This window comes from Acinonyx jubatus, chromosome C1 (assembly GCF_027475565.1).
Source record: "Acinonyx jubatus isolate Ajub_Pintada_27869175 chromosome C1, VMU_Ajub_asm_v1.0, whole genome shotgun sequence".
Lineage (NCBI taxonomy): Eukaryota > Metazoa > Chordata > Mammalia > Carnivora > Felidae > Acinonyx > Acinonyx jubatus.
In genome coordinates this window covers 152,288,688-152,301,887 of record NC_069381.1, presented here as the reverse complement: position 1 = coordinate 152,301,887, position 13,200 = coordinate 152,288,688, and the positions used below count along the sequence as shown (strand labels likewise).

At 38.7% G+C, this 13,200-nt stretch overlaps 1 protein-coding gene across 3 annotated transcripts in view; it reads right to left on the bottom strand.

Moving 5' to 3' along the window:
• Positions 1-671: 671 nt before the first annotated feature.
• CSRNP3 (cysteine and serine rich nuclear protein 3) overlaps positions 672-13,200 on the bottom strand; it is a 210,654-nt gene continuing 198,125 nt past the window's right edge. For all 3 annotated transcript variants that reach the window (XM_015081058.3, XM_015081061.3, XM_027055582.2), the window contains one exon: positions 672-11,244. In XM_015081058.3, coding sequence (XP_014936544.2) covers positions 10,183-11,244 — 1,062 coding nt within the window. In that variant the 3' untranslated portion in view covers positions 672-10,182. The remainder of the gene's footprint in view (positions 11,245-13,200) is intronic.

The following is a 13,200-nucleotide window of genomic DNA, read 5'->3' as shown; positions in this document are numbered from 1 at the left end:
AGTGAGGAAGGACGGTCACAGGAGATACTTTAAGTAAGGGAGCAACACGATCAAATTTGAGCTTGTATGATGTTCATACAATCACGTATTATTATTTCACTTCCAAAAATATAAATCTAGTGTCCAGAAGTAAGAAAACAAGTTGTTTGAGGACTGTGACTTGCATACAATAGACAAGGAAGGTTCCATTTTTTCTTCGTTCTATTGCCAATAGAAGGTTACCTTAATTCAGCATTACCAAACAGGTAGCATTTATATGCACCTATGTGTACACAAATAGGCTAAACACCAAATCAGACAGATTCTGCTTTAAGCAAAGTGAAACAAAACTACTACAAACAGGTATATTACAGGATACTACTTACAGGAGACTGGGTTTGTCTTTGTCAAAACATCCTCCCAAATTTCATTTGTTTACACATCATTACTTGATGAAGAAGCTGAATAGTTGAAGAGGAAAAATGTTGTGTGTCTCCACTTAGGGATCAATCAAATAAAAAGTTAACACATCTTTGAGATGATAATAATGTAATAGGCCATTCACAGGAACTGGTTTCACACAACCTTCAAGACTGTATCTGTTACACAGAGGGAGGTATTATGTGTTTTGTGACAGCTCAGTATGAAAGAACATAGGGCTTACATGACATGTAAAAGAATGCAACAGTAGATACAACTTAGAAACCGGTTTTACTCTGCTGCAAACAAATGGACAAGATATTGTACAATATATAATAAAAAGTACAGCATAATACAAGTGCCACTAATAAAAGAAACTTAAGGATAAGACTTAAAAATGCTTATTTGTGATATATATATATATATATATACACACTGCAATAAAAAGCCACAATAAATACACGAATTTCCATGTCATTCATAATAAATACTGAAAATATAAATACAGAAGACTACATCTAATATGAATAAATTATTACAACATAAGGTCCAGGTTAAGTTCTGTTGAATATTATTGTAGCTTATTTAATATACCCTTTGGCATCTTTGATGTTATAACTTATACACAAGAGAAATCAATCTAGAAACTGTGTGACACACAATATGACGTTTTAGTGTAAAGTGATTGTATGTATGAACTGTTGTTTGATTTTTTTCCCTTTCAACCTTTCTAAGTGATTAAATTGGACATAACAGTAAAAAAATGTCTATTGAAATACTGTTGAAGTTGAGTAAGAGTCGTAACAGAAATCAACTAAAAGATAAAACCAATCACAATGTCAAAAAATATGTTACAGTGAGTTTACCTCACTGAGTTTTTAAATTGTTTTTTTGTCAGCAAAAAAAAAAAAAACAAAAAAACAAACCAAACCAAAAAACACTCTCAAAAGACTTCCCTTGTGTAAAGACCATTCCCAATGTCCGAATGGTTCAACACAGACTGAAGGATAACACTCAAGTCCTTTGGATTATTTGATCTACCATTACATTCAGCTCACTCGATTTCACCAGAATTTGCAAATGTTCCAAATTTCTATGGCAGCTGGAAAGTGGAGACACAGTTGACATCTACGACTATGATCAAGTTAAAGATACTGCAAAAGGTGCCATTTGTCTACGCAACCAATCATACATATATATTTTAAATGGGAAAAATGCATTTTTGACCAATGTCAAATGACCTTTTCCTATCAAATTGATATACCCTGTGACACTGAGGGAAACACATTGAAATAACAAAGTGCCATTTTCTGCATTAACAGGCATTAACCAGTACATATGTATTAATAGTTCTATCTTAAGAGGCTATTACACCAGAAATGCAATAAACTAAAATGAAAGCAGATCAACTTTACTAAGACACAATAAAGGCTGAGGTTCTTAGGAACAGAGTTGTAATCTACAGGTTTTTAATTTTTTAAACTATGTCTGTACTGTAAATGTCTAGCATTTATTTTACATCAAACACTTTTGAAACATGTTTCACAAACTACGCCTCAGACTTATTTCCATAGAGGTGTCTAGAGTCAATTAAAACATGGGCCAAATTATTCAACATTCTTTACATAAACATTCTATAGCTTTTTTTTTTTTTTAAAGCAAAAAGGGTTATTTCCCCTAGTAGTATTTGTGGGGAACAACCACACTGATGTGGCTGTCATTTCACAAGAGCATCCGAGTTGGGGAGATAAGCAGCTGTATCTGGATTGAAAAAAATCCCATGGAGAAAAGAAACATTGGTTTCAGGAGTGCTCCTCATCTTCCAGTTAGTTCTGACTCTGAGTTGGGAACAACTCTGAGCAAACAGAAGATGCTCTGAAAGCTGCAGTGCTTGGGTGCTTGGGTCAAGTGATGTAATCAGGAAAAAAAAAAAAAAAACACCCTCCTCCCAGACTCCTCCCTTCGATTTCAGGCCTTGTCAAGGTGACAACTTTTTAATTCAGAATTCTGCTGATCCCTGAGAAGGCAGGCAACTATTGTTTAAATAGCACGGGGACAAAGGCTGGGATCAAATGGTGGCTGAGTAATTCTCTGGAGGCATTTTATTCCACAGAAGACTCTCCAAAACTAGTCACATCTTCCCCAGAAGGAGTGGAAAAGCTTGAGATTCTCATTTGTCATTTTAGGGTAAAGAAAGATTAACAAGAAGGTACTTATTTAGAAGCAAAAAGGTAGAAAATGCTCACTTATGTAATTGTAACTTCTCAGAAAATTAAGCAAGTCAAGTCATTTGGTCCTAACTCTGATGTCTGTCACTGGGGATCTGAAATAGTCATTTTCTTGACATTACGTCCTGACATTACAGCAATGGTGAACACAGATAAAATAAAAATAAAATAAAAATGAAAAACAATGACTGTCATATTTGTTGGAGGCAGGTTATATTATTGAGCATTGTCTCAATACTCATATGTGTAGTTTTTAAAAATCTGATTTCTTAGGAGACTTAATGGAGTCATCAAATACAATAATCATCAAAGTAAGGGGAAACCCAATGTCCTTTGAGTCTGCCAGTACAGTGGCCCAAATCACCACAACTGTTGCCAGGTGCCTAGCCCACAAAGACTGGCCAAGATATTTTCTTATTGTGAGAAAAACCTAAGAGAACTGGATTGTGTTGCCAAGGAAACCGCTTTCCCTAGAGATGTTAAGAATAGATGGGTATCTATCCTGTTGGGCATGCCTGAATGACAGTCCTCCCTGGAGAGAGATGGATGAGCCAGATGACCTCAGGAGATCTCTTCTAGTCTCAGGACTATAAAATTTGAAGAATACACAAGAATCTCAAACTTTTCATTATTCAGACGCAGTTGGCCATTGTGAGTATCCTTGAAAAGATTAAACTAGTCTAAGATACCCATTTAGCATGACTAGTACCTAATGAATCAAGATTCAGACCATAACCTTTGGCAGTGGAGGCTATTTGATTATGGTACAAAAGAATTCACTGTGCCAACTACTAAAATGTAAAATCTATCAAGTTCAGATATTATTTGGGTATCATTACATCATCCGAGGATCAACACTTAATTAAAAAGATAATAACCTCAGGCAATTCATTTCTTAGGTTTTGATATTTAGGTTTTCCCTCTTTAGGGGAACTCAGATTTTGATTTTATTTTATTCCTTCTTTTTCTTTTATATTTAAATAAAATTTCAAAGTGGCATACAGATCTTTGAATTTGTTTTAAAGATGGGTGGCTTTCTTTGCAACTAAGAAGAAAAGTTTGGTGACCGACATAAAAAGGAGAAGCAAAACAAAATTGGATAAATTATGTTACAGTTGAAAAATTCTATCTAGTTTTTAATAGGTTTCCCATGTAGAGACAACAGCAAAACCATTTTTGGTGGCCACATCCCTGACAAGGGTGTTTGTGGTCTTACCTAGCATGGCAGTAAGACTTGATAAAGATCTCTGGTGACAGAAGCTCCTGGATAATTTTTAAAGAGATATTTTCTAAATCAGTTTCCTTCCAAATACTCATTGATAAATAACTTTTAAGATCCTCCCAAGTCAGATAAAAAGATTAGGAGAAAGCCAAAAGCAGAAGGAAAGGGATAGCTAACAAAAAAGTTATTCCAAAATTACAACTAGAAGCATTCAATCAGGTCACATAAATTAACTTAGACACAGGCAAGGCAAATTTCTGCCATAAATTTGTCTTTTCCTAAATCCTTTGAATCAATATACATTATCTTAGAATATTTAAATGGCCTCATACATGTCACTAAAATGAGAGTTATTGAACTGGTTTATCACTATGGTAGTGAGTAATCCAAAGAAAGGAATGACATCATTTGCACATTCAACGCAAATATTGTCCAAAATAAATTCTGTCATATTCTCTTGAAACTTTAGTTCTGCCAGAAACTTATGAGATAAAATAAAATGACACACTAGAGTTGGCTTTTCTTAAATTATAAGCAAGTATAAAGTATCAAAGAAGAGACAATTTTACCCTGTATATATTTATCACGAGTGAAAGAAAGTAGTCAACGATATGACTTAAATTTTTGAAATTACTTCATTTTCCATGAAACCTACATGTACCTGTATTTACTAAAACTCCAGGCTATATGTTAGACTACAGTAATTGCAAATAAAGAATGAACTGTTTTAGGCTTTGAATCTGATCGTATTCACCTTCCTGCTTCCAATCATTCTGTCTGAATTACCACCGTCAGGCAGCGCCAAGTTAGATAGACTGACCCCAAGACCACTCACCAGGCAAAACCCAGGTCATACCAACTTTTGAATTTGAATTTCTGATAAGAAAGAAAACAAATGAACCCCCTCCCCCACTTTCACTGGTTGGTTGGAAGGGGGTCTCACGTCTAGTATGAAAGCTGAGAGCAGTTGAAGTGAAACTTAGAAGTGACTATTTTAAAAAGTCACATTAAATATGCAGATTTGACAGGTAAAATATGAAAGAGCTCTTTTATTTCCATATTCATCACTTTTGACAATAGTCTGTCAGTCATTTTAATATAAAATGTGTCTAAATCTTAAAAATAGTTTCTTTAGCATATCACAGCTCAGTGCTTTTATTTTTTAAAGCAAGCATCAAATGATTTTTAGATAGGAAGACGTAATCGATGAGGTTGGTGGACAGCCCACATGAACACCAACTGGCCTCCGAGTTTCCACATTGTCACTGTCCCTTCTAGGTTTCAGGCTGCCATCTGCCATCTAGTTTTCTGGTTAAAATTCTAGCTGTTCAGCTTTGCTGAAACTTTATGGTTCCTGGGAGACACTACCACTTATTTATTATGCTTATATTCCATTCTCATCCTGCCCTGACACTTTCATAATTTTAGTGGGCTTTTAAATTGCTGATATTCAGTTAAATTAAGTCAATTAAATTCTTTAATGGTACAGAAAACATCTGTTGAGCAGTGGTATTTGTGCAAAGCTGTGGTATTTGGCTTAGGCATATGAGTTACTTGAGCACAAGTTAGCAGATCTCAGAAAGAATAATGTAATCAGAAGTTGCAAATTTGTGTTAGAACTAAGAGTGATTAAGGCTTTAAACTTTCCATGTTGGTTGTGGTAAGAATACATAGTTCTGGTTTCAAATTACAGTCAAGTCTTGCCTTTGAAAGCAAGAAGGTACTTCCCACTCAAGGTTGGTATTTTATACACTGACTACAGTAATGACTCTTCTGTGAGAGAATAAGGAACAGATGTCGTTTTTAGTCATATTTGGAGAAATGGACGGCTTCATGGTACCTTTTTGAAAAGTAGTCTCTGACTTCTGAGAATGTCCACTTTCCACCTGCTGGCGATGGTTTTGTAACCCCAGCTACAAGTGAGGTGGGTTGAATGACCTCTCTTTTCTACAGGCTGTATAAGGCAATGCCTTTGGAATTTGGAACTATGGTTTTGCTAATTTTTTAAGCTGTATATAAATAGAAGTAAAAGTGATTGTGTTCCACATCATTGTCTCCAAGTTTTCCTGAAATGTTTCCTGGTTTATGTATGAGTCAACCAGCTCTTGAAACTATCTGGTAGGAGTTTGCTAGTATAAATTTAGCCTCACTTATAGAGACCTAACACTGAAGAAGCAATTAGCTGAAAATCTCTTTTTCATTCGATTCAGTTCTTCTAGCTGAGTCTATTTAATTCAGAAATTTCAGATAGGGGAAGAGGAAAAAAGATCATCCAGTGAGTTGCATTAATTTAGGAAAAAGAAGTATCCTTTTAGTTACAGTTTGCACACAATGAGACAAGAATTGATTTCACTTTTTCTAAGATCACATTATAAAAGCACACATTAAAAGAATTACAGTGAGGCTTGATTATTTCATGCCACTCCTCTTCGTCATCATGATCTCTTAGAATGTGGAGTGTTTTACCTCTTTTTACCACTTAGAACACTTCTTCTAACAGTCAGCATTCTATAAATATTTGTTGAAAGACAGAGTTGATACTTAGTAAATTCTAAGTATTAAGACCAAAGGATTATAAATTTGTGCAATATCAGAAGTTTAATCAAAGAGCCAATGATGTATCAAACTCATACGGAATAAATCATGATGTATTTTCCTGTTTAATGATAACCCAACCAGAATTTTGCCTACAAGTCACCTGTTAGAGTGCAAAAATATAAAAGAACCACTTATCATCTCTTTGCTTCTTGATTGTTTTGTGGCCAATGTTTCTATAACTCCTAGTTTTTTTTTTGGGGGGGGGAAGGGTTATTGCTGGGCCATATATGTTTGTGAAGATCTTATGACTCTAATAAATATTAATTTCACATTTCATATGTGGCTGGAGCACTGGGAAAATATAGTTTTATCACAAAGAAAAGACTAATTTTTGAAAAGTATCTATTATTACCCAACTAACAAAAGACACGAACAAATTTTACTTATGTCTTAATAATCAAGGACTAAGGGATGGGGGGTGGGGAATTTAGGTTAATCTCTTTCAGTGATTCTTTCTCCCAAAGGAAACCTAGGATGACAAAGGAAATGCAAGCTGCTCCAGCCACTTGATTTGCACATCAATCTGGCCAGGATTATAACTGGGATTTAAGCCCTAATAAAAAGTATAGGGCTGATGCTAAAACAACAGGACCAAAGCACGAAGCTTTGCCATTGGCAGGGAACAACTAAAAAGCTGTGTGTCAAAAAAAAAAAAGACAATACTTTGGTTAGATATACTACGGGGGAAATACAACAGCTGAAGGTCAGGTGTCATTGTGTCTTAGTATAAAGATCTTAAGTATCCCAACTGGCTGCATCTAGCTTGATCCCCATTTTAAAAAGCTTAGAAAAAACGGCAGCGCTCCCCTGGCATGTGGGCAGTTTTTGTTGAATAGAAGGGCTATTAATGGAAAAAAAAAGTCAGATGGAACACTGTGCTCTCTCAGCTTTTCTGGGAAAGGAAGTAACAATGAAACGATTCCATCATTAGTATTATACGCAACTTTGACCCAACATTTTCAAACTATAGCTTTACAAATCATCCTCTTTTCTAGACCTTATTTTTAGATCATAAAACCCAATCAGATTCTAGGGTGGGAAAAACATACAGTATTCATTACTGGCCATTGCCTAAAATCTCTCATTCTCCAGTGTGTGATATACATCTAGTGTGTGTTTCTTGTGAGTGTGTGTATGTGCATGTGCATTTGTGTTATAAGGGAGTGTTTTAATAGGTAATTTGTGTATGTAGTTTGTGGGAGATGTTTAGGGGTTAGGTTATACATATATGTGAATCTGGAATGGAATTCATGCTTGGAAGGTTAATCCTTCTGTGCCCAGTGACTTTCAACCCCAATTGGAAAAAATAGGGAGAGAGCTCTGATTTTTTTATTTGTCCGTTTCAAGGTTAAGCATCCTTTTGGAAATGTAGCTACAAAACAGAGACCTAGCCAAACATAAGCAAGTAGGCATCGATCTTCCAGTGAATATAAAGCTGGACTAAATTAAATATCTATCCTTTCAGAAACTGGATTGACATTCTACCCTTCACCTTTGCCCCACCCAGAGTCACTTTTTCCCCATTCTGCCACAGTCTGTGTTCCAAGAAGCTGACTGCTTCACGGGTAAATCCTTCGAGGGCTTGTAGGGTCCAGCAAATACAGCACATGTGATTTTTTTTTCACATGCCTACATGAAGAACAATAGCCTTTTGTCATTTTTCTTTGGGCCGGTGCTCTTTAGATTGTATTGGGAAAGGAAACAATTTTGGAAATCAAGCACTAAAAAGTGTAACTTTGTAGACAACATGAGATACACTACCGAGATCGGAGCTAAACTCAAACTGATTAGCCCAAAGGGCTTATCATTCAAAAGGAACATCCCTGCCCTCATTACTGCTACTTTCGTAGGGACAAACCCAAAGTTCCTTTAATGTTAGTATGAACGGTTATAAATTTGGCCCTGTGGTGGGGGAGAAAAAGGGCAGGAGCCAACTGCACATTGGAAGAGCTACCAAGTAAACATGTTTTCCCCAAATCAAGTTTTAGTAGAAACTTTTCCATTGGAGGACTTTCTCTAGATCAAACATTTTTAAGTTCAATTAAATAAAATAGTAATTTTTAAGGAATCGAGATCTACAATATATTTATATCCCTATTTCTAAACATCTAAATCTAAAAGACATAAGAATTAGCGATGCAGTCACTGAATAGCAAGGCATGTCCACATTTCAAAGAGGCAGAAAATGTGAAACGGTGTAACAACAGAAGGTCAAAAATATGAAACGGATTTAGCATAGTCATATTGCATTGGGAAAAAAAAAAGTAGAACACACTAGTTAGTTACCTAAATTAATGTACAGGAAAACGGGATCTTAGAAGTCCTCCGACGAACCAAGTGCAGATAACCTAAAGGTGGGGAGTGCATGTTTTATTTCTATCTGTCCCCTTTAATAAGAGAACGTGAGGTAATTAGGAAGTATTCAATGCATTCTGGACTGTTCTGCTAATTGTCCCAGGCAAGAGAAATCAAAATGCTTCAGAAAAGTAAGGCCTAGTTGAGTATTTGGGTCGAGGCCCCCCCTTCAATCGGCTAGTCACTAAAAGGAAATCTCCTTACATACTCATTTTGTAGAGATGGATTGATCACGCTGTAGAAAAGGCTGGTTGCTGAGGATGTGTTTCTTCCATGTTTCCTCTGCCTCCTCTGCTTTTACCGAGTTAGGTCTTCAGAGTGGCGAAGGAAAATAGGTCATTTTCCCTTCATAAAGTTATCATTGGATGATTCCTCTATATTAATTCTATGAACCTTATAATAGTTACAGATTAAAAAATTTTTTTTCTAAATTTTTCATCTCAAAGAGTTCTCAGTCCCCACCCCTCACAAGGTACCATGAAGGGGCACTAAAGTGCATTTTGATGTAGGGGAGTAGAGTTTAAAGGTGCTGTGTCCAAGCTAAGAACCAAGATGATGCTGTTTTAAAAAGAAAGGCAATTCCTTCTACCTCCATCTCTGGAGTCAACTGAGGGAGGGCAGTGAACTAGACCCTCACCAGAGGATTGTCCTAACTCTTAACTTTAGAGAAAACTGTGTAAGGACCTGCACATATAGACTCATTTATTTGTCCAAAATAGCAAAAATAGGCCTATTTCACCCTTAAGAAAGTATTTGCAAATCTGATCAGTCATGATCATAAAAACGTGAATGGATTCCAGATGCAATCCATGTGGGCATGCTCAGTGGTGCTAACTATGCATCTTCAGCTTAAAAGAACATGCTGTTCAGTTTCATCAAAACATGACTCCTAACTACCATAAATAAAATACACATGGAACGATTAACTCTTTTTCTTACAGTAATTACTTTTACATTAAAAAGTCACCGTCATCTTCAGATTTATCGAAAATTAGGACTCTAGATCTTATTATTTCCCAGTCTTAGTCAACAATCTTGCACAGGCCCGATAATCCAGAACTTGAAGCTCTGATCTACACAGCTTGGCAGGTTTCACACAGTTTGACAGGTAGGCAACTGTGAGATATGCTTTTTTTTTTTTTTTTTAATTAGCATTTTCTATCAAAACAGTCTGAAATCTTTTAAAATCCTCATAGAGACTGTATTTGTGCAATGCCACAGGCGTGTGGCCGGAAAGGAGAAAACAAAATACAGTCTGGAAGATTCACCACAGTCCAGGTTTTCTTGGTCCTCAGTTTAAACAACCATGGGCCCAGGAAATCCAATTAAATACAGTGCTTTTAAATAAGAGAAGAGTTGGTCCTAGAATAATTTACGCTACTAAACAGGGACGGTCTCCACCACGGGTGATTTGATGCACTCTTCGTGCAATCTGCTTTTCTCCGCCAGGCTCAAAGAACTTTCAGCGGGGTGCTCGGCAATGTGACTGTCACCATTCAGTGTAGAGACAAACCCTTCCTGGGAGGGGCCTTTCAAGTACGAGTGAAATTCCACCTGGGGATGACTGGACCTGTGCTCGGGATACAAGCTACTGCAGGGCACGCCGCCGTCACTCTCCGCAGAGGAGCAGCACACGATGACCGAGGGGTTGGTGGCGGGGTAGTGGGAGGGGCCGTAGGCCTCTTCCGCTTGCCGGGCATAGTCCACAAATTGCTCCGGGGTCATGGTGTAAGGCACCAGCGACAGGGTACCGTTCTTAACAGGATCTCTTTCGGCATAGCTGTCGGAGATCTGGTTAGGAGTTCCTGGAATGTGGCTGTCTATTTGGTAATACAGGGTCGACGAGTTGGCATAAAAAGAAGCGTTTTTCGCGTGGCTCTCGTGAACCGCCGTGCCGTCGGAATAGCAGAGGACGGAAGGAAGAGGCACGACTTCCGCATGGGTCCCCAAGCCTTCCACGAAGCTGTCCCCTTTCTCGTCGTCATCGTCGTCGTCGTCGTCGTCCTCCTCCTCTTCCTCCTCCTCCTCCTCCTCCTCGTCTGACTCGCTGGGGGCCAAGCTCTGTGTGCTGGAGTCGGTGACGCCGCTGCAGAAGCTGCTGCCGTCCTCCTCCTCCTCCTCCTCCTCTCCCTGGCAGTCTAGCTCCTCGGCCGACTGCAGGTGCAGCACTGCGGCCTGGGGCTCGGTTTCAATCTCAAAGTTGTCCGCGATGGAATACTCTACGGAGTGCGCGACGGGGCCCATGGAGCTACTGGGAGCGCTTATCTCACTGTGGCAGCCGTTCAGCGCGGGGATTTGCTGCTCTCGGTTTTTCTCCAGTTCAAGTTTCATTATTGTGTGCAAAAAGTGAGTCCGGACACGGATAGGATTAAATTCAATTCTACCTGCTGTGTTACTACATCCTTCTTTAGTGCAGCCACATGGGAAAGACATTCGATCCACCTTGGAAGGAAGAACACAGATTAGCCCCACGGAACTCTTACAAACCAAATAAAAATCCGGTACCTCCGGGCAACCCCTTCGAATCTGGGATTGCTTAATCCCACTTGTGCCGGAACCAATGACAATGAGACTGCAAAGAGACTTTGCAAAGGGGAAGTGAAGACTTCAAAAGTAACAGTTAACCTATAGCTTTAAAACCTATATTCAAGATACAAATGTGCTATGGCTGTTTAAGTGTGGAGTTTTAGTTCATTGACCCAGCCCGTGCTTCCTTCTTTCTCCATTCTCCCCTCCCCTCCTCCCCTCCCTTCTCTCCATCCTATTATTTTTGCTCCCATTTTTTCCAAGTCCATTCTTTCCCCCAAGCTCCCTTCACTTCTACTGCAGGCCGGCTCACATGCCCAGTTTAAACTACACAAACTTACCCCCCTGCATCCCCACCTATTTTTAATCATCTAAATTATATGACATTTTCCATACTAGCCTTCCCCCCCCCCCCCCACTTTTGCTTATTATAAAATGAACTCTTTTGCCTGCGGTGTCCAGATTGACACCACTTAGTATCACGCAGCCTGATAATTCGTTCTCATTGGTTTTTCTTCTCATTTGTTTGGATCCTTGGTACATGGTGCACGAATGTGTACTGCAAGGCTGTGACAGTCACGCACATTTATGACTGTGACTAGTGGACCCATGCATTTAGGGCCTGGATTTCCCCCACTCCTCCCCACTCCAGTACACTATAAGCTTCTTGAGGGAAAGGGATGTTCATGTAATCTATATCCCAGAATGAGAGACACTGGACTCTGCCGCCTAAGTGTTTGCGTTCAGTGAGCGTCACTGGACTGAACTCGTCAGTCAGGTGATAGGCGGAGTTATCAGCAATCCAAGGGCACTCCCAAGATATTACCGATTAACCTATATGCAGATCAGAGCACAGGCACCCAGAAGAATTTGCCCTGCTTGCCCCTTCTCCAGGGGCAGGGAATCTCCTTTACTACAGAGGAGAAGGCAGGGTCCAGCAGTCATCCTGGATTCAGTAAAAACTAGAGGCAGAGGTCAGAGCCAGATTCTATAGCTTTTTCTTACTCATGAATTTCTTTTCTATTAATCCACCTTAAGCAACTGTTGAGCTGATGACAACTATCCTCTCTTTTTGCCTGCCAGAGTGGCTGTTCTTATCAAAAAAGCCAAGTTTCCTCGTAAAATAAAGACAACTAACTAATCATGGGGCATCAATGGTATAGATGTATGGGAACTTGAGAATCTAGTCCAGGGGTTGGTAAAGTCTTCTTTTGCATCTTTTCTTTTCTTTTCTCTTCTTTTCTTTTCTTTTTTCTTTCCTTTCCTTTCCTTTCCTCTCCTCTCCTTTCCTTTCCTTCCTTCCCTCCCTTCCCTTCCTCTTTCCCTCCTTTCTTCCTTTCCTTTTTTCCTTTCTTGTCTCCTTCCTTCCTTCTTTCCTCCCTCCCTTCCTCTCTCTCCCATTCTTTCCCCCTTCCTTCCATTCTTTTCTTTCTCTTTCTTTCCTTTCTTTCCTTCCTTTCTTCTTTCTTTCTTCTCTTTCTTTCTCTCTCTCTCCCTCTTTCTTTCTTTCTCTTCCCCCTTTTTAATAAAGGGCAAGAATAAATTATCTTAGGCTTTGTGGGCCATAAAGTGTCTCTGGCAACTATTCACTGTTGCTGTAAAAACATGAAAACAGTCATGGACAACACCAAAACAAACAAAGAAACACAAAGTGACCAGGCTTCACTAAAATGTTACTTATACAAACAGGTGTGGCAGGCCCGATTTGGCCTGTGAACTATAGTTTGCCAAACTCTGATCTAGTCCAGTCCTTTCACTTGAGACGAGGAAACCGAGCCCAGAAAGTTTACCTGACTTGGCAATTTCACAAAGCTGGCAAAAAGCAGAGCCAGGAGTAGAACTCTGTTTTCTTAAGTCCCAGTCTTGTAATTT